The sequence below is a fragment of the Phocoena sinus genome, chromosome 8, assembly GCF_008692025.1.
Source record: "Phocoena sinus isolate mPhoSin1 chromosome 8, mPhoSin1.pri, whole genome shotgun sequence".
In the NCBI taxonomy this organism is placed as follows: Eukaryota; Metazoa; Chordata; class Mammalia; order Artiodactyla; family Phocoenidae; genus Phocoena; species Phocoena sinus.
The window spans coordinates 102,064,104-102,090,951 of record NC_045770.1 but is presented as its reverse complement, the minus strand read 5'-3'; the positions used below and the strand labels follow the sequence as shown (position 1 = coordinate 102,090,951).

Genomic DNA, 26,848 nt, shown 5'->3' with positions numbered 1-26,848 from the left:
TTGTTTGTTTTTTGCGGTACGCGGGCCTCTCACTACTGTGGCCTCTCCTGCTGCAGAGCACAGGCTCCGGACGCGCAGGCCCAGCCGCCATGGCTCACGGGCCCAGCCGCTCCACGGCATGCGGGATCTTCCCGGACCGGGGCACGAACCCACGTCCCCTGCATCAGCAGGCGGACTCCCAACCACCGCGCCACCAGGGAAGCCCTGGGATTTGCTTTTAAATAATCCAGAAGAGAAGGAGATGTGGGGAGATAAAGATAAACCAAAATTGGCCATATTTGTTGAAGCTGGGATACATCAGTGTTCACTGTTCCTCTCTCTCTCTCTCTCTCTCTCTCTCTCCCTCTTCTTTTGGGTGTGTTTGAAACTGTCCACCATTGGGAATTCCCTGGCAGTACAGTGGTTAGGACTCCGTGTTTCTACTGCCGAGGGCCCGGGGGTTTGATCCCTGGTCGGGGAACTAAGATCTCACAAGTCGCGCAGTGTGGGAAAAAAAAGTCCATGATCAAAAGAGAAAGAAAAGAAAAGAAAATGAATAGTGCCCTTCCGTCACGCCCAGTACTCTTCCCCGCTGGACACACTGAGAAGCCCCTAGTTTGCCGTCTGCCTCCCCTGGAATGGGGGTGTGGGGAGAGCCGGGGTGCTCTCTCTCGTTCACAGCTATACTCAAAACACCTGAACCGTGAATGCCTCTCATCCAGCTGGCAGCTGTGAGCCCGGGTCTGCGTGGCCCCTTGAGCCTGAGCTTTGAACAGCACAGTGATCTTAACCTTGGAGGGCCATGGATTAGTCTCTCTGAGGCCAACTGCTCACCCAGGAAGATGTGGGTGCCATGGTGGGCGAGTGGTTGGGTCAAGGAGAGGGAGTGGAAGGGACAGGGCAGGGTCTGGAAAGAAGCCCTTCCCTCTGCCCCGTCCCCTAGGGCAGCCCGAGCTCATGTGGACGTCATCGCACCTGGCACTGCTTTTGTAGCCTCCAAATACCAAGTCCAGCCTGAGCCAGGGTCAGAGGTCGCTGAGGGAGGCCAGGGCCAGCAGGCGGGACCCACCAGGGGCCCAGGAGCCTTTCAGGAGAAAGGCAGGTGAGGGACAGGGCTCCCAACACCCTCAAAACCCTCAGCTTGGTTCCCAGACATCGTCACCTGAGACAGGTGTGATGAGCACCCCTCCACATTGCTGTGAGCCCCTCCAGTGGGTACTGCCAGGCACAGGGCATGATCCCAGCAGGGGCCAGGCCCTGGAGGGCTCTGGAAGTTGGCAAGGCAGGGGCACTGGGCACCTGTGCTCCTGAGCAAAGGAGGTGTGACCACTTGTTGTCTCCAACGAGCTTCCTGACTCCCACCTGCGTCCACTCCAGCCCCAAGCCCTGAACCCACCGTGGGTCCCCAGGCTCTGGAGGGAAGGTGTGCCAGGGTCTTCCTAAAGCACAAGCAGGCCATGGCGTGCCGGAGACAACAGCTCTGCAGGCAGACAGACCTGGGCTCAGCCAGGTCCTGCTCCTTTAGCCGCTCTGGGATGGCAGGCAAGCTCAAGGTGCCTCGGTTTCCTCACCTGTATCATGGGCACAAGGTCGGGTGACCCACAGTGGAGGCCAGGGCAGGTGTCCTGTCTGCACCCCACAGTTCCCAGCACCGTGGCTGCCCAGGGGCCTTCATCCACGGCTGTGCAAGCTGACCCTGCAGGGTGCTTGCCCCCGCCCCTGCTTCCCCGGGCCTCCTAGATGCGGGGCCTGAGAACTGAGGCTTTGCTGTTGGTGTTAGGGAGGCCAAAAAGGTGGCTGTTTCCTTTCTCTTCCTTTCTCGTGGTGTACTGTGTCCACGGAGTGAGGCTATTTGCTCCAGGGAAGAAAGGGACTGGCCAGATTCGGTGATATGAAGGCACCTGGTTCCAGGAAGGTGGGAAACAGACACACTGTGTGCTGTGGAGTCACCTTACCTCCATCCTGCCTTGGGGAGGTCAGCCGGGTGCCCCCTTCCCGAAAGACCCTCCGTGGGGACAGACGCAGAGGCTGCAATCCCCTCAGAGACGCTCTCGCACCCCAGCCCGCAGCCTCCTCCACACCTCAGGGGTGTGCAGAACTTCACACCGTGAAGGCAGTCTCATTCCAGCCGCTCTGCAGCCTGGCTGTGTGTGTGAGGAATGGGGTGGGGGGCCCGGAAAGGGAGAGCGGGTTGGAGGAGCCGTGGAGTCCGGGCCAGAGCAGTGACGGGACTGGGCGCTGCACGGGGGCCCAGCCGGTGACCCTCCCCCTTTTCCAACCGTGCCCCCCGCTTTCCAACCACGGCCGTACACACCGCAGTTTCTCTTCAAGGAGGGAAGGGGCTTCTTCTTCCCTGGTCTCAGACTGCCTTTGCCCTCAGGGCTGTTACTGGTCTCCAAAAAGAGCTCCCTGACTGGACCCGAAGGAGGGCAGTTGTGAAGGGTGGCAGGTGGCCGCCTTCAGAGCACAAAGGAGTACTGGGGACTAGGGGTGGGGGTACGGCTCAGAGGTCGGGCGGCGGCATCCTCTTCCCCAGCTCCTTCACCTGGTCGTGGCTGGACTCCAGCATCACACCTGGAGAACGTCACCACCGTCAGCCACTCGGGTCGCTGATATTTGCAAAGGAGGCTTTCTTGGTGTCACAGACTCTAGGACTGTGGCTCTGGCCCAGGTGGCGGACCCCAAGCAATCCTTCACCTACGTTCAGAAGCTCCCTTCTGCACTCTGGGTGGAGCCACTCCCCGGGCTCCACTCTCTCCACCTCTCCCTGGAAGCCCAGAGGTGCCCACAGGCAGCTCCCAGCCACACATGCTCACGGAGTCCCTGGGGTCCTGGCCAAGGCTGGGCAGATCCCTGCCACCCAGGATGTGGGGCATAAGCCATGGAACAACCATGTCACCAGCAGTCACAATGGCAGCCACCTCATGCAGAGGACCACACTGCAGGGACCGGCCTGCACTGCAAAAACGTCGCATAGGAATACGCACCAAGATGTCAGCAGACAAACATTTATTAAGTACCTACTATGCACCAGACCCTATGCAGGGCGCTAGGAAAATGAAGTCAATGCAATCCAGCCCTTGCCCGGAAGGAGCTCACAGTCTAGAGGGCCAAACCTTCAATCATAATTAACAGCCGCGAAGGTACATTTAGCTTCACAATTGCACAATGAGCTTTTACGTAAGTTCTCCCAACTGTCAACACCCAGCGACACAGCCACATTGTTTTAAAAGCACATTGGCATAAATGTAAACACAGTCACACGATTGAAAGGACGGACAGCGACCACCTGTGACAATTCATAGTCTGTGTTTCAGAGCCAAACTTTCAGCATTACTTATTTCTTCCCATTAGGAAGGATACAAGTTTTGCCAATTTGCAGAAATGGTGGTAGAGATACAGGGTAGTTCTACGGCCCCCTGACATCACGCGCTGGTGCGGCCGCCCTCGACACGAGGGGTCCTGAATCCTTGCCCTCTTCCCCCCACCACACCGCAAATCTTCTGGTCTCCCCTGGAAGAGGGCCCCAGATGTCCCTGGGCTTTCTCCCGAGCTCGTCAGATGGGGAGAAAGGACCACTTCCCACGAGTCAACCACGCCGAGATCACTCACACCTGGTTGAGCCCGCGGGTGACACCAGCTCAGACAGGCACACAGCACAGCGCGCTCAAGCCCACACCCTTCCTTATTTAGGGACCTGCTCTCTGGTCAGTCTCAAAACCTGATGGGGTTGGTGTCACACAGGAACAGCTGCCCTGTGAGCCCTGCCTCTGCCCCGCCCCTCCCCGGCCGCACGGGATCCATCAGCAGTCCAGGTGCAGAGGGTGGCTGGCCCTATTTATCCCACTCACCCCCGAATTCTGAACGGGACAGTGAAGTTTGGGATCTGAGAGCCCTCTGTGCCTCTCTGGAGAGCCCCCTTCACCAAAGAGGAAAAACACAACCCTACACAGATTTGGTCGGTGACGGTTAATTTAGGAGGATAAGGGGTTAGGAATCTGGTGAAGAGATCCAAGTGGACCCACCTCCGGGTCTGGGGAACAGGAAAACCAGCCAAAGGCTTGGTGTAATTAAGCCGAGGGGAGGACGGGCAGACCATGAGGCTGAGCGTTCAGCGCTGAAAGGTTGGGGGCATTCAGGACCCCACCGCCTGCCTTCCTTTCCTGGGGCAGGGGGAGGGGAGGCTTCTCTTCCCCTGCACACTGGGCACAGCCAGGGCACTTTGTAAAGGTCATGTTAAGTCTCAGCTCCTCCCCTGGGCCCCCCAGTGTGGCCTGTCTTGGACAGACAGAGGCTTACCAAGTGAGTCAGAAGGTACATGTTAAAGGTGTTTCTGACCCCATTTGGAGGGCACGGGTAAGGGGAGGGGGCGAGGTGCCCTGCTAACTGACTCGGCCTCGGTCTGCTGGCCCAACAAAGCCTGCCCTGACCCTGTTCCAGCCTCTGGGGCAGCAGCTTTCTGGCTCACACCCAGGACCACCTCTTAGCCCTCCTCAAGGTCGCTCCAGGAGGCCGGATATCCTGCTAGCAAACCCCTTCCCCCAATGACGGCCCAGACGGAACTCTCTTAATAAAAAAAAATAATTTATTGTCAACAAAGGAGATATATACAACAGGAAAAGGGGTGAAGAGGAGAGTGTGAGTGACGGAGCCCCCAGGTAGGCTACTTCAGCCACCTGCAGGGATGGAGCAGGAAGAAGAGGTAATGGAGGCCTCCTGGTTTAGGAGCCGAAACGGGTGGGGGAGGAGAGGCGTCCCCCGAGGTAGTGGGACTCAGTTCAACACCGTCACGACCACCTCTTGCGTAAGGCACTGTGCCAAGGGAGAATGGTGGGGGGCTGAGAAGGTGGGAGGAGGTCAGGGGGACAGAGAGGTCTGGGTCAGCAAAAGGATCGGGTGAGTGTTCTCCAAAGGCCCAATGCCCTACCGCACGACAGCCCTCGGCACCCCGTCCCCCTCAGGGCCTGGCCTCACGCCTCACTCGGGGAGACATTCTCCAGCGTCCCCGAGTCATAGCGGATGCTGCCCACCTTCCTCTCCTCCATCCTGCCTTGGCACCTGGTTTTACTCTCTCCATCAGGTGGCCGAGCTGGGCAGGTCTGAGTGATAAGCCGAAGGGTGACAATGCCTCCTCTCCCCGCCCTGAAAAGCAAGAACCTACAGGCCACTCCCTGCCTCCGGCTGCCCCCCGACAGTGGTGCTGGATTCCGACAGAACCGCGGGCCATTCTGGGCTGTCACCTGCTCCCACACCCTTGGTGCCCTGGGGATGCTTGGACCAGTCTTGCAGGAGGCTGACTGCCGGGGGCTCCTCCAGCCGCACGCGGATAACCTGGAGATCCAGCGTCCCACGAAGCCCCGGAGGGGGAGCTGGGCAAGGATGGGAGCAGAGAGAGAGTCAGGGCCCTCCAGACAACGCACCTTGAGGATGTCCCCCGAGGGTCTCTGTAAACCACACCCCCATTTCCTGGCCTTCAATTCCATAGCCCAGGACCTGCGGTCTGAGGAGAAGCCTGGGGACAGTGGGAGGCTGTGCTCCTAGATCATCCAAGGACCAGCACCAACCACAAGGGCATCGCACCTCCGCAGGCATCAGCGCAGGCCCTCCGCAGCCTTCCTCCCTCATGTATTCTGGCACATGGACACTTAGTGCTGTACTCCGCTCCCCTCAACTACCTTCAGCTGACTCCGTTTCATCTAGGACGTACTGGGCACCCTAGCCTGATGGGTTCTGCCTTGTGTGGGCAGAGGTGGTGGGGTGGGGAACACCCCAAAGCAGAAAAAGACATGACTGTGCCCACAAAGGAGCAACCAGGTGAATATGCAGGGCGGAGGAGAGAGCACTGGACAGAGGGTCCTGGGTTAACATTCAGCTCTGCTCTGGAACCTCAACCAGGCTCTTCATCTCCCGAGTCAATACCTACCACGCAGGGGTCAGATGTCCAACTCAGCAGCGTGGAGGAGCTACTCGCAATGGACAAAACCAGGCCTTAAGACAGGGGAACGTGAACTGCTGACAGCCACTGTTCAGGTACCAAAATGTCCAGTTTGGCACGGGCACACGCAAAAGTTACATCAAAAAACAAAACCAGAAAATGGTGACTGTAACTGTTGCGGTGCCTGTATTATTTGTGGTTTTCTTCTGCACTGTTTCTAGAGACCCAATGATTTAAAATCTGGCAGAGAAAACAGGTACAGTTTTGCTGTACTGTCTGCCGGGATTTAAAATGACTCAATGGCTGCCACTGGGTCGTGCGACTGAACAAGTTCTGCTTTGTAGTCACACGAGCTGGTTTGTCTCCCTGACAAACTCTAAGCTCCTCGAGGGCAAGCAGAGCCTACTCACTGGCTCCTTAATTCAACAATAACTTCCTGGGCAACTATACTGTACCCAACACCAGGCCAGTTCCCCAGAACATGGAGCAGGCCAAGTGGCCTTCCTGGAATTTACATTCCAGTGGTGAGAGCCAATAAACAGGATGAACAAAGCAAGAATGCACTGTGATATATACAGACAGAAGCAAAGTAAAGTACACCAGGGAAGGGGACGGGGTAGCAGGGAGGGCCTCACAGGGCTGATGCGTGAGCAAAACATACAGGAAGCGAGGAGTCAGCGGCGTGTCTAGCTGGGGAACGGCATTCCTGACGGGAGGAAGAGCAAATGCAGATGCCCTGGTGGGCAGAAGAGGTGAAGATCCTGGTTTGAGGACCACTGGTCTCCACGAGGACTCTGACTTTTATCTGAAGTGCGACAGCGACGGTGCTGGAGAGCTCTGAGCAGAGCAGTGCCAGGATCCCACTTGTGTTTCAACAGGGGCTCTGGCTGCTGTATGAGACCGACCACAGAGGGCAAAGCTCAGAAGCTAGGAGACAAGTTCAAAGGTTGTTAAGGAAGCTTGGATGAAAGTAGCAGCAGTAGGGGTAGTGACAGGGCGGTCAATTCTGAGCATCTTGGAGGTGGGGCTAACAGGATTTGCTGATGGACGGATGTGGGGTCTGAGAGAGACAGAAGATGATGACTCTGAGGGTTTGGTCCAAGCAAACTGAAGAACGGGGCTGCCAGCTTCCTGGGTAAGGGAAGACTGGGGGCGAAGAGAGTGGTTGGAGGTGAGGGGAGGAGACTGGGGGTTCTGTTCAGAAACGCCGTCAGAAACTCCGAGTTTGGGGGATCTTTTAGGCAACCAATCAGACACATCATACGGGTAAGAGAGAGGCTGGAACCGAAGGGAGAGGTCCGGGGTGGAGGAGAAAGGCGGGACTGTGAGCACAGGAACTGTCCTTCAAGCTGTGAGCCTGGACGGGATCACCCAGGGCGTTGAGTGCAGACACTGACCCACGGTTGGGTCATTCATTCATCCACCAAATACAGAAGCAGCACCTATTCTGTGCTGGGCACTGGGGATATCACAGTAAATGAAACAGGCAAACATCCTGACCCAAAGGAACATATGTTCCAGAAATGGGAAGAAAAACAACCACAGGATCCCACTTGGGGAGCTAGGAAAGAACAAGCAAGAGAGGCAGGTGTGACCCAGGCGTGCTGTTGCCCGAGAGGCCAAGGGCAGAAAGGGTCTCTGGGAAGGAAGGAAGGAAGGAAGGAAGGAAGGAAGGAAGGAAGGAAGGAAGGAAGGGAGGAAGGGAGGAAGGGAGGAAGGGAGGAAGGGAGGAAGGGAGGAAGGGAGGAAGGGAGGAAGGGAAGGAAGGGAGGAAGGGAGGAAGGGAGGAAGGGAGGAAGGGAGGAAGGGAGGAAGGGAGGAAGGGAGGAAGGGAGGAAGGGAGGAAGGGAGGAGGGAAGGAGGGAGGGAGGGAGGGAGGGAGGGAGGAGGAGGGAGGGAGGGAGGGAGGGAAGGGAGGGAGGGAAGGGAGGGAGGGAGGGAGGGAGGGAGGGAGGGAGGGAGGAAGGAGGAAGGAAGGAAGGAAGGAAGGAAGGAAGGAAGGAAGGAAGGAAGGAAGGAAGGAAGGAAGGAAGGAAGGAAGGAAGGAAGGAAGGAAGGAAGGAAGGAAGGAAGGAAGGAAGGAAGGAAGGAAGGAAGGAAGGAAGGAAGGAAGGAAGGAAGGAAGGAAGGAAGGAAGGAAGGAAGGAAGGAAGGAAGGAAGGAAGGAAGGAAGGAAGGAAGGAAGGAAGGAAGGAAGGAAGGAAGGAAGGAAGGAAGGAAGGAAGGAAGGAAGGAAGGAAGGAAGGAAGGAAGGAAGGAAGGAAGGAAGGAAGGAAGGAAGGAAGGAAGGAAGGAAGGAAGGAAGGAAGGAAGGAAGGAAGGAAGGAAGGAAGGAAGGAAGGAAGGAAGGAAGGAAGGAAGGAAGGAAGGAAGGAAGGAAGGAAGGAAGGAAGGAAGGAAGGAAGGAAGGAAGGAAGGAAGGAAGGAAGGAAGGAAGGAAGGAAGGAAGGAAGGAAGGAGGGAAGGAGGGAAGGAGGGAAGGAAGGAGGGAAGGAGGGAAGGAGGGAAGGAGGGAGGGAGGGAAGGAGGGAGGGAAGGAGGGAGGAAGGGAGGGAGGGAGGGAGGGAGGGAGGGAGGGAGGGAGGGAGGGAGGGAGCGGTTCCTTGTTTTTGCCAGGTCAGGAAAGATAAGGACTGAGAACTGACCACCAGATCTAACTTTATGGAAGTCAATGGCAATGTTGCCAAAAAAGCCATTTTAGTGTAGGGTGGTGGGCATGCGTTTGGCTCAAGCGGCTTCTGAAGACAGCCTGGAGACAGTATGGAAGAGCTCTCCAGCTTTGCTGAAAAGGCTCGGGGATAAATGGGACAGCGGTTACGATGGGATGAGGGGTCAAGAAGGGAGAAAGAACAGCTTTGCGTAGGCTGATGGGGAAGACCCAGAGAAAAGAACAGCTCCTGGTCTGACAGAGAACGGATTCCTGGCCCTCACTGCAGGCGGGGAGCCGCATGGGTGAAACACACCTGCCCAAGGCTCAGTTTCCTCTTCTGTAAAGTGGACATAATAATCCTTTATAAGGTGGTCCTGTGGATTTCAGGAAAAAATACATTAAAAGAACTCAGTACATTGGAATTAAGTGCCAATTCTTCCTGATAGCAGGGAGGGCAAAGGGGTGGGTGGTGGGGAGGGGTGTTTCAGGAGGGCGAGGCCTGAGGTGCGGTAGAGAGATGCTCTTTCAGAAGCAGTGCGTGAGCACAGCCCCAGGCCATCGGAGAGCAAAGCCAAGAGGACTTCTCTGTCCCCGGGACAAGCTGCAGCGCGCCAGCCCCAGAACCGCCCCGACTTCTCTCCTGGCCCAAACTGCTCTGCTTCCCCAGCTTCCTCCCCTCCCCTTCCTCCACACTTGTGCATGTGTGTGTAAATGTGTACACCTTCTCCAGGGGGTGGCTGCGGCCCACTTCTCTCGTTTCTCACTAAGGCTTGTCTCTGAGCAGAGACTCTGGAAATGCCACCACCAGGATGACAAGTGAAGGCAGCCGCCATCCACTCATCTGTCAAAAAATCTTCCCTGAGGGCTTTCTTGGTGCCAGGCCCTGTTCTAGGTGCTCTCTCTCTCTCTCTCTCTCTCTCACACTCACACACACACACAGGCCCTGTTCTAGGTGCTCACACACACACACACACACAGGCCCTGTTCTAGTGCTGACACACACACCCCCCCACACACTCCCCCCCCACCCCGGCAGGACAAAGAGGCTTTTTTCCACTATCTGCACGCGCGCACGCGTGCACACACACACACACACACACACACACACACACACACACCCCAGCAGGAGGCTTTTTTCCACTGTGTGCGAGTGGGCCCTCAGGGCTCACCTCCTCTCCTGGCCAGGTCCCCGCCTTCAGCCTGGGAGGCCCCTGAAAGTCCAGCAAGTCGTCCCTGACTGCTTGACACACATATCCATCAGGTCAGCTGACCTGACCACAGTGACTCCCCGCCCCCCAACTTTTACATCCTTGATTTAAAGTGGTAGGATCTTTACTCAAATAAGATCTTTGGAGAGTTTCAATAAATAAAACAACTCAAAGTAGAGACATTCTGGTTGAAGCCTCACAGGTTTCTGAGAAATCTGAGCTTTGGGTACTTAAAACCCCAAACCAACCTGAAACTACTGGTCTGGAGCCTGTGCTCTGCACAGAACCGTCGTGGGCACCACACTCTTCTCCATTTGCTGACTTGTACCCTTAGGCAGACTGTGAGTTTCGTGGGGACAGAGGCTGTGGCGCTCCTGTCATTTCCCATAGCTGGGCTGCAGAACACTTGCTGCTGTGTCACTTAGTACCTCCTGCAGGTTCTGGACTGTCTCCAACTTCCACAGGTCCCTGCCTCTGCCGGGAACACCTCTCGGCCCTCTCCATCCCTCTCACATCATTCAATCAGCTTGCTGAACCCCAAATCTCAGGCTTTGCCCACTCACCCCAAGTAAACCTGAGACCTCAAGGATGCCCTTCTCACCTATTGGTCACTCCACACAGGTGGGGTTTGGGCACAGGGTACCCCAGGGGTCAAAATAAAGCCCCCACTTTCAAGAATGAAACCAGAGGACTCGTCAGCCAGTGGAAGAGATCAGCCATTTAGAGCAGGGGTCCACTGACAATACGAGGGGGCCCGGGAAACACTCGAGTCCAGGCAGAGCACGGTCCTGGGGAAGCAGGACTGGAAGGTGATTCAAGCTGAAACCTGAGACAGTTACAACCTCACAGGGGTGAGGCCTGCCTCCAGACTAGAAAAAGTGGTAAAAAATAAATAGATGAAAGCACACGTGCAGAGACGGGCACACAGAGCTCTGTAAAAGGTCTGAAGGACGCAAGCCAAATTTTTGACAGTGGTCACCACTGAGTGATGTGGGCTGAAGTGACAGGTTTGCCTTTTTCTTTAGGCAAAAAGTACACCTCCTTTTTGAGAGCCCTGCTCTGGGGAGCCTCCAGCACCCCGTGTGCCATCTTTCTCAGGGCTCCAACTCCAAACGCCCATTTCAGGCAGGCGGGACGAGGCACTCTCTGTGTCACACATTCACTCCTTCAAGAATCACTTTCTTGGGCTTCCCTGGTGGCACAGTGGTTAAGAGTCTGCCTGCCAATGCAGGGGACGCGTGTTCGAGCCCTGGTCCTGGAAGATCCCACACGTGGTGAAGCAACTAGGCCTGTGTGCCACAATTACTGAGCCTGCGCTCTAGAGCCCACGAGCCACAACTACTGAGCCTGCGAGCCACAACTACTGAAGCCCGCGCGCCTAGAGCCTGTGCTCCGCAACAAGAGAAGCCACCGCAATGAAGAGTAGCCCCCGCTCGCCACAACTAGAGAAAGCCCGTGCACAGCAACGACCATCCAACACAGCCAAAAAAAAGAAAGAAAAAAAAAGAAAAACCATTTTTTTGCGTCTGAGATGCTGCGAGCAGGGCCTGGCCCGGCGAGACGAAGAGAGAGAGGAACCAGGCTCAGCCCTGCCCTGCTGGAACACAGGCCAGCCTCATCTCAATTCTGCTACTGCTAGGTTACGTGACTGTGGCAGCAGTATACCGGTCCCCCAAAGACGTTCAAGTCCTAATCCCCAGGACCTCTGAATACGGTATCTTACACGGCAAGGGAGAATTAAGACCACAGATGGAACTGACATTGTTAATCAGCCAACTTTGAAATAAAACAGAGATCTGGATGATCTGGGTGGGCTCAGTGTAACCGCAAGGGTCTTTAAAGGGGAAGGAGAAGGCAGAAGAGTCAGACCCAAAAGTGGCATCCTGAGAAAGACTGCACTGGCCACGGCCTGCTTTGAAGATGGAAGGAGGGCACAAGCCAAGGAATACAGGCGGCTGCTAGAAGCTGGAAGAGGCAAGACTTCCTCCTTTAGGAGCCAGAAAGGAACCCAGCCCTGCTGACACCCTGACTGTAGCCCAGTGAGACCCGTTCCAGTCCTCTGACCTCCGGGACTAAAAAGTAGTATATCTGTGTTGTTGTAAGCCACGAAGTTTGTGGTAGTTTGTTACAGCAGTCTCAGGAAATGAATACAAGGACCGTAGAGGAGGAACCAGTTCTCTGAGACTCAGTTGGTCCATCTGGAAAAGATACTTTTATAAGGGCCAGATGAGCTGCATATGAGTTTCTTAAAATCGGAGAACGTGATAAAAACACAAGCGCTTACTGCTATTATTAGATGTAAACTGAGCTGAGGTGTCTGCTGAGTGCTCGCCCCGTCTATTCTGCTATCGGTCCCATCTAGGCCCCTGGTCCATCGGGGCCAAGGTGGGCACCTCAGGCTCCAGCTGGAATCAACCTTAACTGCGGTGATGGGTGTCGGGCTTTTGGGGAGTACTGGCTTAACCCAACCTACCAACCAGCCAGGACACTCCCAAGGAGCTCGCAAAAAAACTCAGCTCCCTGGCTGGCTGCTGTATTTAAATCCACCTGCCCTCGGCCCCTCTCCCAGGGGACTGGAGCACCAGCCAAGCAGCCTCGTGGAGGCCAGACCCCAGGGATGCGGCCTTCCTGACCCCGCACTTGTCAGCCCCTCTCACGAGCTCACCTGGGGAGGGGCTTTCCGGCTGGAGAAGACCTCCTTCTGCTACTCTCCCCTCTTTGGGCAAGTCCTTGCTGTCTGAGGCCCTGAGCTGGGTGTGGGAGAAGAGCTGGAGGACGAAGCCAGCGGGGAAGCTGCCGTCGGTGAAGTGTCGGACCTCGGCGGGAGCCGCAAAAGTCTCGGTGGGTGAGCCAGGTGAGGGGGGATCTGGAAGGGAGGACAGGATGGAACTGTGAGGTCAGACTCCCAAGGGCTGAGCCCATGGCCTCAGCTGAGGTGCAGGTGCCCTCTGCCACGCATCCCCCCACCCCCTCCAGGGTCCTAGCTTTCCTCCTGGAGCCCACACCTTCCTCGCCTTCACCTGGGTCCGGGTCCGGGTCCAGGTCCAGGGTTTTGGTCATGGGTCTGCCTCTTTTCTTTCTGACTGGCTCCTCCCCAGGGGGCTCCTTCCATCTCTGACCACGTGGCTTCTTGCTTACCGGCTCTGAGACAGGGGCCGCTGCAAAAGACAAGACCTTTTTAAGAGGCCTGATTGCTGTAACCACAGGGCTGCTGAAGGTACCTGCCCAGCAGCCTCTCTCCACCCAGATGGCAGGGCCCATGCTTCCCCTCCCCCCAACTCAGCCTCTGAGGCTTTGGGATGACTGACCAGGAAGCTCCAGAGGGCGGAGTCCCCTGGGCCGGCTCCTTCTAGGGAGGGAGGGGTTGTCCTCGGAGTCGAGGAGAACGACAATCTCTGCTGGCATTTCGGGGTCCGGGTCGGAGTCTGGGTCCACTTCCACCTCCTGGCCTGAGTCTGAAGCGGGCAGACGCCAGTGAGCAACAAGAGTCCTGACTTTTCCTTCCCCCTCCGCCCCTCCCCCAGCCCAGCTACCTGAATGGGGCGGGGACGGCTGCTCAGCCCTGAAGTCCTGCAAAAGCGCCACCCCCTCACTCCAGGCCTCCAGGATATTGCTCTTCTCGGAAGGGCTCAGGTCCAGGGTGTGAGGGTGCTGCTCCAGGATGTGGGCGCGTGCCGTGTCCGCCGAGGGGGCCTGGATCTCGGCCCCACACACCATGCACAGCGCCCGCCCGCTGCCTCCCGGGCTGTTCCCCACCAGGAACTCCTGCTCCCAAGACACCTGCTGCCTGGGCTCCTCACAGCCATCGCTGCCTGCCTCTAGCAGGCTGGGCCTCGGCGGTGGGGTCTTCTCCTGCTGGGCCACTACGGAGGGATAGGAGGGGGCGGGGACTGTCAGTAAAGGTGCCCACAACCAACAATACAGAGAACAGGATTCCCCAAACCTGGTGGCATATGTAGGGAAGGAACTTTCCCACCTGGAGTCTCTTTCTCCCTTCCCCTGGAGCCCACAAGGCACTAGCCATGATAAACACAGCCTACATGCCTCGGCATCCTGCTACCTCAATCTAGTCTCCGACCACAGGCCCAACAGGCATTTCCAACAGACTGCGTTCCTGCACGTCTACGGCCTTGGCAGCCCATCAGTCTGGCAAAGTCCTCTACTTCCTTCATGGCCCTGCTCAAAACCTCAGCCCTGGGAAGCCTTCCTGACCTCCCACCCCTGGCAGGTGATTATATCCATATGCGACTACGAGGCCATGGCAGCGAAGCACTTCCTTGAGGACAAGAATGGTAAATTTTGTCATCTTACTGTCCCCGCAGGGCCTGGCACGTAGGAGAGGAGATGCTCAATGAGCCTTCTCGGGTCAGTGAATGGCATCCATGCCTGTTCCTCCACTTGCTGAGGTCCCTTCAAGAGGCCTCCCATCCTGTCGGAAATAGCCTCCCCTCCCAAAGCCTTTGCGGCAGTAACCTAGCTTGTCCCTACTGGTCGACACAGCACCTGTTCCCTGTGCACATGGACCACAAGCTCCGACAGGATGGGAACCCTTCTCAGCCCAGCAAAGGATGCAGGCTCAGACCCACGTTAGCCTGGCAGCTCAGGGTTTCTGATCCCTTGTGGCTGCACCTCCCTCCCACCTGAAAAGATGGAGCGAAAGACAAATATGGGAGACCCTAACACCTGGGGACTACCTGGAAGAGGTGGCATTTGAAATGGGTCTGAGAACCGGCTTGGTCTCAGAAGGTCTAGCTCCAAGGCTGGGTTGTACCCCGCTCAAATGTGACTGTGGGCAGGAATCCCTTGGTTGCAGCTGGGCTTTCTTTCCCACCACTCCTCGAAAACAGCTCTTGTCAAGGTCACCAATGCTAAACGCAGCAGTCAGCTCTTCAACTTTGTCCTTTGACAGACAGCTTCTTCCATCTTGATTTTTGTCCCTTGGACTCCAGGGCACCACCTTCTATTGGTTCTTCTCTTACTTCACTGGAGCTATTTTTCGGGCACCCGTGCCAGTCCCTTCTCCGGAACAGAGCCGTCTTCTCACCCAAGGTTTGTCTGCTGTCCCTTAGAAAGCTGCCATCTGCCCCACCTGAGCTCCCTGTTCCCCTCACTGCTTCATTTCCTACTCGTTCCCTTTGTCTCCGGACTGCACTGTAGGTCCAAGACAGCATGGATTTTTTTTTTTTTTTTTTTTCGCGGTACGCGGGCCTCTCACTGTTGCGGAGCACAGGCTCCGGACGCGCAGGCTCAGCCGCTCCGCGGTATGTGGGATCTTCCCAGACCGGGGCACGAACCCGTGTCCCCAGCATCGGCAGGCAGACTCTCAACCACTGTGCCACCAGGGAAGCCCCCAGCATGGATTTTTGATCCTTCACAACTGTATCTCCAGCACTCGGCACAGTGCCTGGCATGTAGTGGCATTCAACAGTGTTTGATGAGGAATGACTCAGTCTCTAAACTGGAATCACTGGAGCATTCCACAACGGTCCTGGGACCCCATCTTTATCTACCTCCTTCCTCTGGTGGTCTCATCCCAGTGCCTGCCTGCTGACAACTCCCATGTCTATACCTCTAACTAGACTCTCCCAGGAAATTTAGATTCACATGCCTTACTTACCATCTGACATCTGTGCTTGAATGTGTCATAAACTTCTCAAACTTGCCATGTTCAAACCTTAACTCCCCATCTCCCACAGGCCTGCACTCCAGTCTTTCCATCTCGGCAAATGGGAAGTCCATCCTTCTAGTCGCTCAGGCCCAAAACCTTGAATTCGTCTGTTTTTCTTTCCCACCCCAAATCTTTCAAGAAGCTTCTGCTTCAGGACCTTACTATTCTCTCTGCCGAAAATTCTTAACCTCAATTATCTACAGGGTTCTCTCCCTCACTTCCTTTGGTCTGTGTTCAAAATTCACCTTATTAGAGAAGGCTTTCCCGACCACCTGATATTCCAAATGAAACACCCTCACTCTTTTCTCCTTACTTTGATTTCCTGTTCTCTGAACCACCTGACATGCTATACATTTATTTATCTTCATTTATCTTTGGTCATTAGTATCTACATATATGTTTCAGAAGAGCAGAGTTTCGACTTTCTTTATAGCTATTAGCATGCCTAGCCTAAAACAGTGCCTGACATATAAGAGGTGCCCCCACATACTTGTTGAATGAATTCACTTCTCTGGGGAAGGAGGATGCTCTCGCAGGGTTGTTGAGAGGGTTAACTGAGACAGCCTGGCACTGAGCACTCGAGAAATATTAGCAGAAGTACAGAAAGAACCTCTCTTTTGGATTGAAAGCTCTGAGAAGGGTAGTGGCCTTTATTTCCCTCATTTTATAGCACTCTTGATTCCAAAAAGGAGAGGCAGTGCAGGGAGACATCACCATGTCCTGCTGAGGCTAAATGAATGGCCTTGCTCTCAACCTTTTGGGTACTGTTCCCCTGAGGGACGGGGTATCTAGGAATGAAAAGATTTTGCATTTTCATGAATAGTGTGTCTTCCACTAAGGTGGCTCTTTGTTTTCTTAGGGTTTGCAAGATCCTGAGGACTGGAGAAATCGGTGAGGGAGGAGGGGAAAGCGAGTGCTCCCAGACTGCTCCTCAAACCCCTTCCCGAGGCCAATCCCCTTCTAGAGTGTCTGAGGGCGCCCGTAGCAAGCACTCCTTTTCCAAAACTAGGTGTCCTATGCAACCCCTTTCACCCTTGCAGCGCGAGAATCTGACACCTGCGGCTTATGCAAGCGCAAGGCCCGGGGATGGTGAGGGGGGCGTAGGAAAGCATTCTGCATGGAGAGCCCTTAAAATCCACCTTTTGGCGGGCTGCAGCGGCGCCTGCCTCCACCCACCGAATCACTCCGGACACCAAGGTGCGGGGCCCCTAGCTCCGGCGTGGAGGCCCTGCCGCCCCTCGGCCCTCGGCCGAGAACACGGCCTGGCCCCTGGGCCTGCCTCTGTCTCTGCCTCCGCGATTGGTGGGGGGGGGGAAGAAGGGGGAGGGGGGAGGGGTGGGACCCGCCAGCGTCACCTCGAAGCCGTCGTGCTGGGCCCGGGCGAGGGGGCGCTCGGGCACCGGAAGATCCGGAGCTCGCGGGGCGTGGATCGAAGGCTCCAGACCCTGGGCGGGGGAGGGGGAATTCGGGGAGGCCTGAGATTCCAAACCCCGCTGGGGGTGGAACAAGAGAGCGCCAGTACCTCAGACAGAAGGGGGAAGGGGGCGCCCGGGCACCAGGCCGGAGTGGAGTGGGGGCGCTTGGGCCCCTGACTGGAGGTGCGGGAGGGGGTACCCGGACCCCCGACTGGTGTGGGGGGGAAGCCCGAGCCCCGGACCGTGACGCGGAAGTGGGATTCCCCTCCCATTCTCACCTCTGAGCATCGGCTCGGGCCGCGGGATTACGGCCACCACCATGGCCTCCTCGTCGTCCTCCCCTTCCTCGCATTTGAGGGTCACCTCGAAGCAGTCGAGCGCGGCGCCCTCGGCCTTCAGGGCCATGGCGCGGCCGGGGGGGCTCTCGGTGACCGGACGCCAGAGGACTGGCGCGCAGGCCTGCGCGCAAGCCGGCGGCCGCCTCCTGCCCCGTGCAGCCTCCTCCCCGCCGCCCGCCGCTCGCCGGCCCGGCCTGCGACGGGCGCGTCTGGGCCTCCCCGAGACCTAGAGCGTCGGGACCCCGGGCGGGGAGGGCTCAATCCGGGGCTCTAGCCCCCCGCCGCTCCCTTTTATGGAGGCTCATTGTCGGCGCCCGCCCGGCCTGCCCGCCGCGGGCCCGCCCCCGACTCCGAGCGGCCAATCGCGCGTGGCCCCGCCCCGGGCACGCGGCTCCGTTAGAAACCCCGCGACCCGCAGGAGGCGGGCAGGGCAGCTTGCTTCCGGCTGCCCCCCGGCGCGGGGGTGCGGGTCTCGGGCCAGCGGGAGAGGACCTTGAGCTCCCCAGAGCCGGAAGCGTCCTGAGCCGGCCGGCCGAACCTGGCGGGTCGCCGTTTATTGAGACGCCAGTTGGGCACGTTGGCTGCACGAAGAGCGCTACCAAGTGCCCCAGGATTTTGAGCGGGGTCTCTCTTACCTTTCCCTGAACAAGCCCTCCTCCGCCAGAGGATGTAGGGGGCGCGAAAAGAACCGGTGGGGGAGCGGAAAGCGCCTTGGCGTGGGAAGAGTAGAGAATGAATTCCTTCCGATTTGCTAGCGCTGTGATCTTGGGTACGTTATCTGTTTTCTTAGACGATTTCATCCTTTATTTCAAAAAACATTGTGGAGCCTTCTGGACAAGGGAATGGAAAGATGAAGAGCCAGGTGGAGTGTTGGGGGCGCACGTAAACCACCCCGAGGGTTGTGATTTACATTTTTAAAAAGTGAGTCCAGAGATTGTGACCCTCCCCACAGGTCACGCAGAAGTCCTTGAGAGCTCCAAGACCAGCGTCCAGTTGCCATGACGCTGCTGCATAATTCTGTTGTGGCTGAGCTTTGACCTCTGTGACATAGAATGGGCATCTCCCTCTGCTGTAGAAGCCCTCATGAAATTTCAGTGGAGAACATGCCTGACACTGAAAATCCGTCTTAAAATGCCGCTGTAGTAGACCAGACACGGTAGTAATCAGAATAATGTAGTAGGTTGGGGTGGGAGGGGAGATGTGAACTAGTTTATGTGGACTACAGTATGGTTTTAAGTGAATGATTTTGTTACTTTCACGTGTATCCAGTACTTTAAAGGTTTTACAAATAAAGGTATTACCAAGCCTGTTTAACCTATTTCTATCTAATGGTTGTTCTCTACCCTTTTGCTACAGATCCCTTCCTTGCGTTTCTGCTTTGCTCTGTATTGCCTTGCAGGGTGCAGTTTCTCAGGCTTCCGGGACAGCTGCCTTTCAGGCTTGGGTTTGGCCAATGGGAGACAGTGGCAGGAGACTGGAAGTTAGGAGGTATGAAAAAGCCAGGTTATTTCTTCTCTTTCTCTCTCTTGCTTGGGCTCTGGCAGGTCTCCAGCAGCAGGCGAGGCTCCCCTGTGGTGCCACCTCCTACTGGATAGGCTGCTGTGGTTCCAACTTCCCATGGTGGTCCTCCCCGCCAGGCTCCACTAATTCCATCTCCTCTGTTTGTCCCTCCAGTTAAGGAGTGTGGGCAGCTTCTGGTTTTTGCTAATCTCTGGGTTGCCTCATTGTCTGCTGTTGGGTTTCTCAGCCCTTCCATCACCCGTGTCACCAATCTCCTGCATTAAGTTCTCTGTTTTTACATTCTTAGAGTGGTTCCTGCTTGTGTGGTTGGACCCTGAGCGATGCAGCCAGTATTATACCAGGCACTTTATAGACATTATTTCTTAGACCTCACAAGTCTTATGTAGTAGACTGTGTTGTTCCCATTTTACAGAGCAGGAAGTTGAGCCTTAAAGGGTTAAATTACTTCCCCAGGGTAATACAGCATGAATCCTATTTCATCAAATCTAGCATGAGCATTTTTCCCTACATGTTAACATCTTTGAAATGGGGGTGCTTTTTCTCTAATGGACATCAACGTGAAGTTTTAAGACTATCAAAAAGGTGTAAGATGGGGACTTCCCTGGCGGGCCAGTGGTTAGGGCTCCGTGCTTCCACTGCAAGGGGCGTGGGTTGGATCCCTGGTCCAGAACTAAGAAAGTGTAAGATGGCCCTTCTGATATTCAGATAGTGATGATACCAGCAGAACATAAACCATGCTGTTAAAGAAGAAGAAGAAGAAGAAACAACAGGCCCCAGAACAGAGTCATTTGCCCCCATGACAGCAAACCAAGACTTAGTTGCATTTTCAACCTCTCCCAGGAATGTGACCTATAAACAGATAATCTGAAATTTCCTGATCAGCACTAGTGAGGTAATCTGCATAAAGACCCCTTTCGTTCCCTTCCCCCAAAAAAGAATATGACCTGGCCTGAAACAGTTCTTTCCTTTTGCTAATAACTTCCCTACCCATCCGTCCATCCTTCTGTAAAACCCTTCCATTTTGTACAGTTCCGCAGAGCACTTTTCTGTTTACTGGATAGGATGCTGAATCATTAAATAAAGCCAATTAAATCTTCAGATTTATTCAGTTGAATTTTGTTATTTATCAGTGCTTAGAGTGAGACATGCTTAGATGCTCAGGTGGGGCCACTTTGTGACCACAAAAATGACTTGGCCTTTCTCTGAGTGACTGGGTCTTTTTTTTTTTTTTTTTGCGGTACGCGGGCCTCTCACTGTTGTGGCCTCTCCCGTTGCGGAGCACAGGCTCCGGATGCGCAGGCTCAGCGGCCATGGCTCACAGGCCCAGCCGCTCTGCGGCATGTGGGATCTTCCCGGACCGGGGCACAAACCCATGTCCCCTGCATCGGCAGGCGGACTCTCAACCACTGCGCCACCAGGGAAGCCCTGGGTCTTTTTTTGCGGTACGCGGGCCTCTCACTGCTGTGGCCTCTCCCGTTGCGGAGCACCGGCTCCGGACGCGCAGGCTCAGCGGCCACGGCTCGTGGGCCCTGCCACTCCGCGACATGTGGGATCCTCCTGGACTGGGGCACGAACCTGTGTCGCCTGCATCGGCAGGCGGACTCTCAACCACTGCGCCACCAGGGAAGCCCGGTCCTTTTTTTTTTATTTTTTGGCCACACCACGCGGCTTGTGGGATGTTCCCTGACCAGGGATTGAACCTGGGCCCCCCCGGAATCCTAACCACTAGGCCACCAGGGAATTCCCGATTGGTGCTTCTTTACCAAAGATACAACTCTAACCCTCTGAATCCTCCTGCCTCCTAGGTAAGCATTATAAAGATACCCAGTCTGAATTGCCTCTTCTTGACAGCATTTAATCCACAACTGGTCCCTACTTTCCTAATCCCTCCGCAGAACCATGGAACAAAAACCCAGATTTAAGGAGATACACACAAGGGTGTCCCCAGGATGCACTCTCCTTACTGCTTCAAGTTAAACCTGACATTTTTTGACTATGGGTGTGTTTCTGGTGGTCTTTGGTCAAGGGCTTTGACAACCTTAACCAATTTATTTTGCTTACATTTTCTATTTTTAGATATATGAAGAATGATATATGATAAAAATCTACCTCAAGATATCAGTAAGTCTCAAGACCTCTTTTAATAACTATAAAATACAATTCCAAGAGATAAGAAACCATTGTGTCAGAACTTGGCAGCATTTTTTGTTAGGGTTGCCTAAAATAATGGTTCATGTTGCATCTTTCCCTAGACTGAATGAAATCCAATCATTTGCAAAAGCAAGACTCAACTCTGGTTCTGCCAGTTCCCTGGCCTTGCTCTTTCCACTACAGCACCACCACGCTGCCTCACAGTGAACTTTAAATAGTTGTTAAATGAATAAAAAAGTAGATATTATTAGCTTTTATACACACACACACACACAGAATCCGAGAGGAGTCATTTGAGATAAAACAACTTGCAAGTCACAGAGCGATTCTGACTGCAAAGCTTCAGCTCTTTTCCATCATGCCTGCTGCTGAGGGAGCCCTCTCTGCACCAAGCCTCCGAGGGGAAACTCTGGACCATCTTAGATGGAGTTGTTACCAGTTCCCATCCCAGCTATGTAGTCCGTGCTGAGTCTTTTTTTTTTTTTTTTGCGGTACGCGGGCCTCTCACTGTTGTGGCCTCTCCCGTTGCTCCGGATGTGCAGGCTCAGCGGCCATGGCTCACGGGCCCAGCCGCTCCGCGGCATGCGGGATCCTCCCGGACCGGGCACGAACCCGCGCCCCCTGCATCGGCAGGCGGACTCTCAACCACTGAGCCACCAGGGAAGCCTCCATGCTGAGTCCTTTTTGAAGGAATTGGAATTTTAATTGCTGAGCTAGCCCCCATGTGGAGGAGAGAGGGTAGAGATTTACTAGACAGGTATGTCTGCAACTTGTGAGTTTGGCCTTGGATTATGAGATTCCTAAAACAGGGGAAGGACAGACTGGAGATAGGAGAGTTGAAAACAGTGGCCTCTGTTCCAGTAATTAGCTGCTCCAGCCCATTCCCCACATCATCCCCTGGGTTGGAGGCCCAAGCTGGGATGAAGCATTGCCTTTTTTTTTATTTAACATTAAAAAAAAAAATTGTAGTTAATTTACAATGTTGTTGGCTTCAGGTGTACAGCAAAGTGATTCAAACTGTTTCAAATTTTATCAGTATATATATTTTAAAATGGGTATCGTTGTTGTGACTTTTATATATTTATTTATTTTAAAAAATAAATTTATTTTATTTTATTTTTGGCTGTGTTGGGTCTTCGTCGCTGCGCATGGGCTTTCTCTAGTTGCGGTGACTGCGGGCTACTCTTCGTTGCCGTGCACGAGCTTCTCTTTGCGGTGGCTTCTCTTGCTACTGAGCACAGGCTGTAGGTGTGCAGGCTTCAGTAGTTGTGGCGCACGGGCTTAGTTGCTCCGCGGCATGTGGGATCTTCCCAGACCAGGGCTCGAACCCGTGTCCCCTGCGTTGGCATGTGTCACCAGGGAAGCCGCTATATATATACATTTATATACTTTTCCATGATAGGTTGTTACCAGACGTGGAATGGAAGCATTTCCTTTTGATACAGCTCTTACTGTTGGCATTGGGGGCCTTGGTGATGAGACGGGGCGGGTGGGGTGGGCTGCTGTGGGAAATGAAGCTAGATGATGAGAGGGCTGTTTGAAGGCTAAGAGGAGGGGTGTGGCTTCACTCCTAACTTCCTCGGCATTCTGTAGCCTCCTACAAAAGCCATAATAAATATATGTCCATGTTCTTTAGCTCAATAATCCTATTACCATAGGTTACCTTGAAGTCATCTGAAAGCAGAAAAATGATAACCTAACAAAGATGTCATAGCGGTCACTGCTTGAACTATTCATTCCCTAGAACTTAGACTGTCATTCCTTGCTGAAATCTTACTCAGTTCTTGCATGTAGCCCGGGGTCCCCTTCTCTTGGTTCCTGAGTCAGTTTCAACACCTCTACTGTGTAACTCGTGCTATAATCACTTGTCAGCATCTCCCAGTCCCTCAGTTTGTGGGTTCCCAGAGGGCAGGTTTATTTCTCATGCACCTTTCTAGTTCCAGCACTGTTCCAGGAGCTATGGTGTTAGCACCAGCTGGGTGTCTACACCGCAAAGATCTTGTTCAAACAAAATGGATTTATTGGCTCATGAATTCAGGGAAGGGCTGAGTGCCTGATCACGGGGAGGGCAGGGAGACAGGCAGGATGCAAACGCCACCAGTACTATCTTTCCATCTTAGTCTCTGCCTCTTTCTGTGCATCAACCTTATTCTCTCCTTGTTAGATGGTTGGGTTTTTTTTCCCATTTAGCAGGAGATTTCCCACCATTTCCCATCCACCAGCTTCTAGCTCAGTACATTTCAAACCTTGTTTCTCGTCCACTGCCCACATGGGCCTTGGGTGCCAGGCGCTGTAGACCACACTCCTGTCACCAGATGACTTCTGGCCTCGCACTTTGGTGTCACAAAGTGACCTGAGTCAGCTTAGTGGGCAGTAGGAGAGTTTCTGGAAGCCATCCCTACTCAGGACAGCTGTCAGTAACTGTATAGGGAAGTGGCTACGAACGATACACATCTATACCAGTAAGCCCCTGCTACCGAACTGCTACACCGCTACTGAACTCAACAGTTGGGAACTGCCAATGGCCATCCCTCCTCCACTTGACATGAGGGGAAGAATGGTGGAAAAGAAGGGAGAAAAAGCTCAGCCAATCGAATGCAACAGGAATTTTTGGAATGAATTAATATAATAGTAAAATACTAGAAATAGCCACAACGCCCAATAATAGGAATTGGCTAATTAAATGGTGTGATAGCACCACAAAGAACAAATTTCCAGATTGTAACAACATGGAAGATCATTTATGGAACGATGTTAAGTGTGCAAACCCACAAACATACACAGATCTTCCTCGATTTACATCCCCATAAACCCTTCTTAAGTTTGAAACGGTGCAACTCAGATTCGGACTTGAACCCACGGTCTTTTAATTGAGATCACACAGCTGGCTTCAGGACTTAATGAAGCTCAGGTTTTTTATGTCTCATCACAGAAAGAATTCAGTGAGAGACAAAGCGGTTATTAAGAAGTGGACTGATTTAGAGAGATGCACATTCCATAGACGAACGCGGTCTGTCTCAAGAGGTGAGAAGGGCCTTGGGAGAAACACATTTCACAGAATGTGGGCCATCTCAGAAGGCAAGAGGCCCCAAAATATTTATGCTGTGGTTAGTTTTTATGGGCTGGGTAATTTCATAGGCTAATGAGTGGGAGGATTATTCCAACTATTTTGGGGAAGGGGCAGAGATTTCCAGGGATTGGGACATCGCCCACTTTTTGACCTTTTATGGTTAGCCTTAGAACTGCCATGGCACTGGTGGGTGTGTCATTTAGCATATGCTAATGTATTACAATGAGCACATAATGAGGCTCAAGGTCTACTGGAAGTCGAATCTTGGACCTAGTTTGTTCTAACCAGTGTTTGTTATGTCCTGTGGCTATGTCATTCTTTTAAAGATCACGCCATGCCCCCTTCCTTCCTGTTTCAAGTTGAAAGTATTGTAAGTAGAAAATGCATTTAATACACCTAACCTACTGATCATCGTATCCTAGCCTAGCCTTTCTTAAACATTAGCCTACAGTTGGGCAAAATCATTTAACACAAAGCCTATTTAATAATAAAATGTTGGGCTTCCCTGGTGACTCAGTGGTTGGGAGTCCACCTGCTGATGCAGGGGACGTGGGTTCATGACCCGGTCCGGGGGGATCCCGCGTGCCGTGGAGCGGGCAGCGGTGGGCGGCCCACATACTGGAAAAAATAACTAACTAAATAAAATAAAATGTTGAATATCTCATGTTTTATTGAATACTGTACTGAAAGTGAAAAGCAGAATGGTTGTCTGAGTACAGAATGGTTGTTTACCCTTGTGATTATGTGGCTGACTGGGAGCTGTGACTACCGCTGCCCGGCATCACGAGAGAGGCTGCGTATTGCTAGCCTGGGAAAGGATCAAAATTCAAAGTATGGTTTCTACTGAATGTATATCATTTTCCGCCCATCATAAAGTCGAAAATCATAAATGAAACCATCGTGAGCCAGGGACCACCTGTACACTATGATTACGTTGAAGCAAAAAACTGAATGACATTGCTACAGATTGGAAGTAAATATGAGAAATGGAAATGTCTGTTATGATGGCAGAATTATTGGCGAAAAAATATAAACATTGAAAATAGCGATGATAGGAACTTCCCTGGTGGCGCAGTGGTTAAGAATCCACCTGCCAATGCAGGAGACACGGGTTTGAGCCCTGGTCCGGGAAGATCCCACATGCCACGGAGCAACTGAGCCCGTGCGCCACAACTACTGAGCCCGTGTGCCTAGAGCCCATGCTCTGCAACAAGAGAAGCCACCGTAGTGAGAAGCCTGCGTGCTGCAACGAAGAGTAGCCCCCGCTCGCCGCAACTAGAGAAAGCCCCCGCGCAGCAACGAACACCCAATGCAGCCATAAATAAATAATAAATAAGTTTATTTTAAAAAATTGCGATGACATTTTTATATAGAAAGGTATTCATGAAATTTTAACTGACAATAGAGATTACAAAACGGTATGTATATCGTAATGCTAATTATGTTAAAAATAACATCAGTGTGATTATATATATATATATGGAAGAAATTATATAACAATAAACACTAAGCTGTTATTGTTGGTTAACCCTGAATGGTGGGATTATAGCTTTTACATTTTTTTTTTTTTTTTTATAGTGATCAGTCCCTCCATTCTTTTTATTTATTTATTTATTTATTTCGGTACATGGGCCTCTCACTGTTGTGGCTTCTCCCATTGCGGAGCACAGGCTCTGGACGCGCAGGCTCAGCGGCCACAGTTCACAGGCCCAGCCGCTCCGCGGTATGTGGGATCTTCCCGGACTGGGGCACGAACCCGTGTCCCCTGCATTGGTAGGCGGACTCTCAACCACTGCGCCACCAGGGAAGCCCAGCTTTTACATTTTAAAGTTTTCTGTATTGTCTGATTCTTTTTACTTTTACAATCAGAATTTAATATACAGTCATTTCTATTAAAGAAAAAAGGCTCCCAATGCAGCAGACATTAGACAAATGTCTCACAGTGCAGGAATGGCAAGTATTTGGCCCATTGGCTGTGGTAGATTGGCTTATTTCCAACTATTCCACTCCCCCCATAATAAGATTACAGGCCCAGCCCCGCTGCCTTGAGACTTTTTAGTGCCTCTCATTAGGCAATGAATATTTATCCATCCCACTGACTTTGGGCTTGGCAGACTTGCCTTGTCCAATGGAGTGTAAGCGGGCATGAGGTAAGCTATATCCTAGCTGAGGCCTCATGCATGTTTGTGTGACCTGCCTTGGCCTTTCCTGCTTGTGCCACCCACCATGAGAAGAGCATGCCCCAGGGAAACGCTGTTTCTTCAGCCTGGGTCCTAGAATGGGAGACACCCAAGTCCAGCTGGCCCGGTAGAGGCACAGTTGACCCACAGACCTGTGAGCAAGAAATAAATGTTTGCTTTTCTTTTTTTTTTTTGGCTGCACCACGCGGCATGCGGGATCACAGTTCTCCAACCAGGGATCAAACCTGAGCCCTCTGCAGTGGAAGCGAGGAGTCTTAACCACTGGACTGCCAGGGAAGTCCCCAGTGTTTGTTTTTCTAAACAACTGCATTTTGGGGTTGTTTGTTACACAGCCTTGCCACAGCAAGAAGCTGAATAACACTCCAGATCCTGCATTTTCTCCCCAATCCCCTTGTTCTTTTTTGAAAAAAATTTTACATGGCTGAGGGTGGCATTAGGGGGACAAACCCCCTTGGTTTGCCTGAATGATTGAGGGGTTTCCTAGGACATGGGACTTGCAGGTTTTTAAAAATAGCTTTACTGAGGGCTTCCCTGGTGGCGCAGTGGTTGAGTCCGCCTGCCGATGCAGGGGACACGGGTTCGTGCCCCGGTCTGGGAGGATCCCGCATGCCGCGGAGTGGCTGGGCCCGTGAGCCATGGCCGCAGCGGTGAAAGGCACGCGTACCGCAAAAAAAAAAAAAAAGCTTTATTGAGATATAATTTACATTCCATA

The 26,848-nt window shown here is 53.5% G+C and overlaps 1 protein-coding gene across 8 annotated transcripts; it reads right to left on the bottom strand.

Annotated features, from left to right (window-relative positions):
• Window positions 1-4,542: 4,542 nt before the first annotated feature.
• SPINDOC (spindlin interactor and repressor of chromatin binding) lies at window positions 4,543-17,516 on the bottom strand. Of its 8 annotated transcripts, none has more exons than XM_032640783.1 (8): window positions 17,134-17,516; window positions 16,796-16,885; window positions 13,306-13,635; window positions 13,081-13,227; window positions 12,778-12,930; window positions 12,438-12,638; window positions 8,878-8,938; window positions 5,215-5,310 (listed from the first exon to the last, which is right to left on the bottom strand). In XM_032640783.1, the coding sequence occupies exons 1-7, from the start codon at window positions 17,258-17,260 to the stop codon at window positions 8,889-8,891; spliced, it is 1,098 nt and encodes a 365-aa protein (XP_032496674.1). In that variant the 5' UTR covers window positions 17,261-17,516; the 3' UTR covers window positions 5,215-5,310; window positions 8,878-8,888. The 8 variants fall into 8 exon arrangements, with proteins under 8 accessions (XP_032496666.1, XP_032496672.1, XP_032496667.1 ...); XM_032640782.1 differs by having other exon boundaries at window positions 5,225-5,348; XM_032640775.1 differs by lacking the exon at window positions 8,878-8,938 and having other exon boundaries at window positions 4,543-5,348.
• Window positions 17,517-26,848: the final 9,332 nt, after the last annotated feature.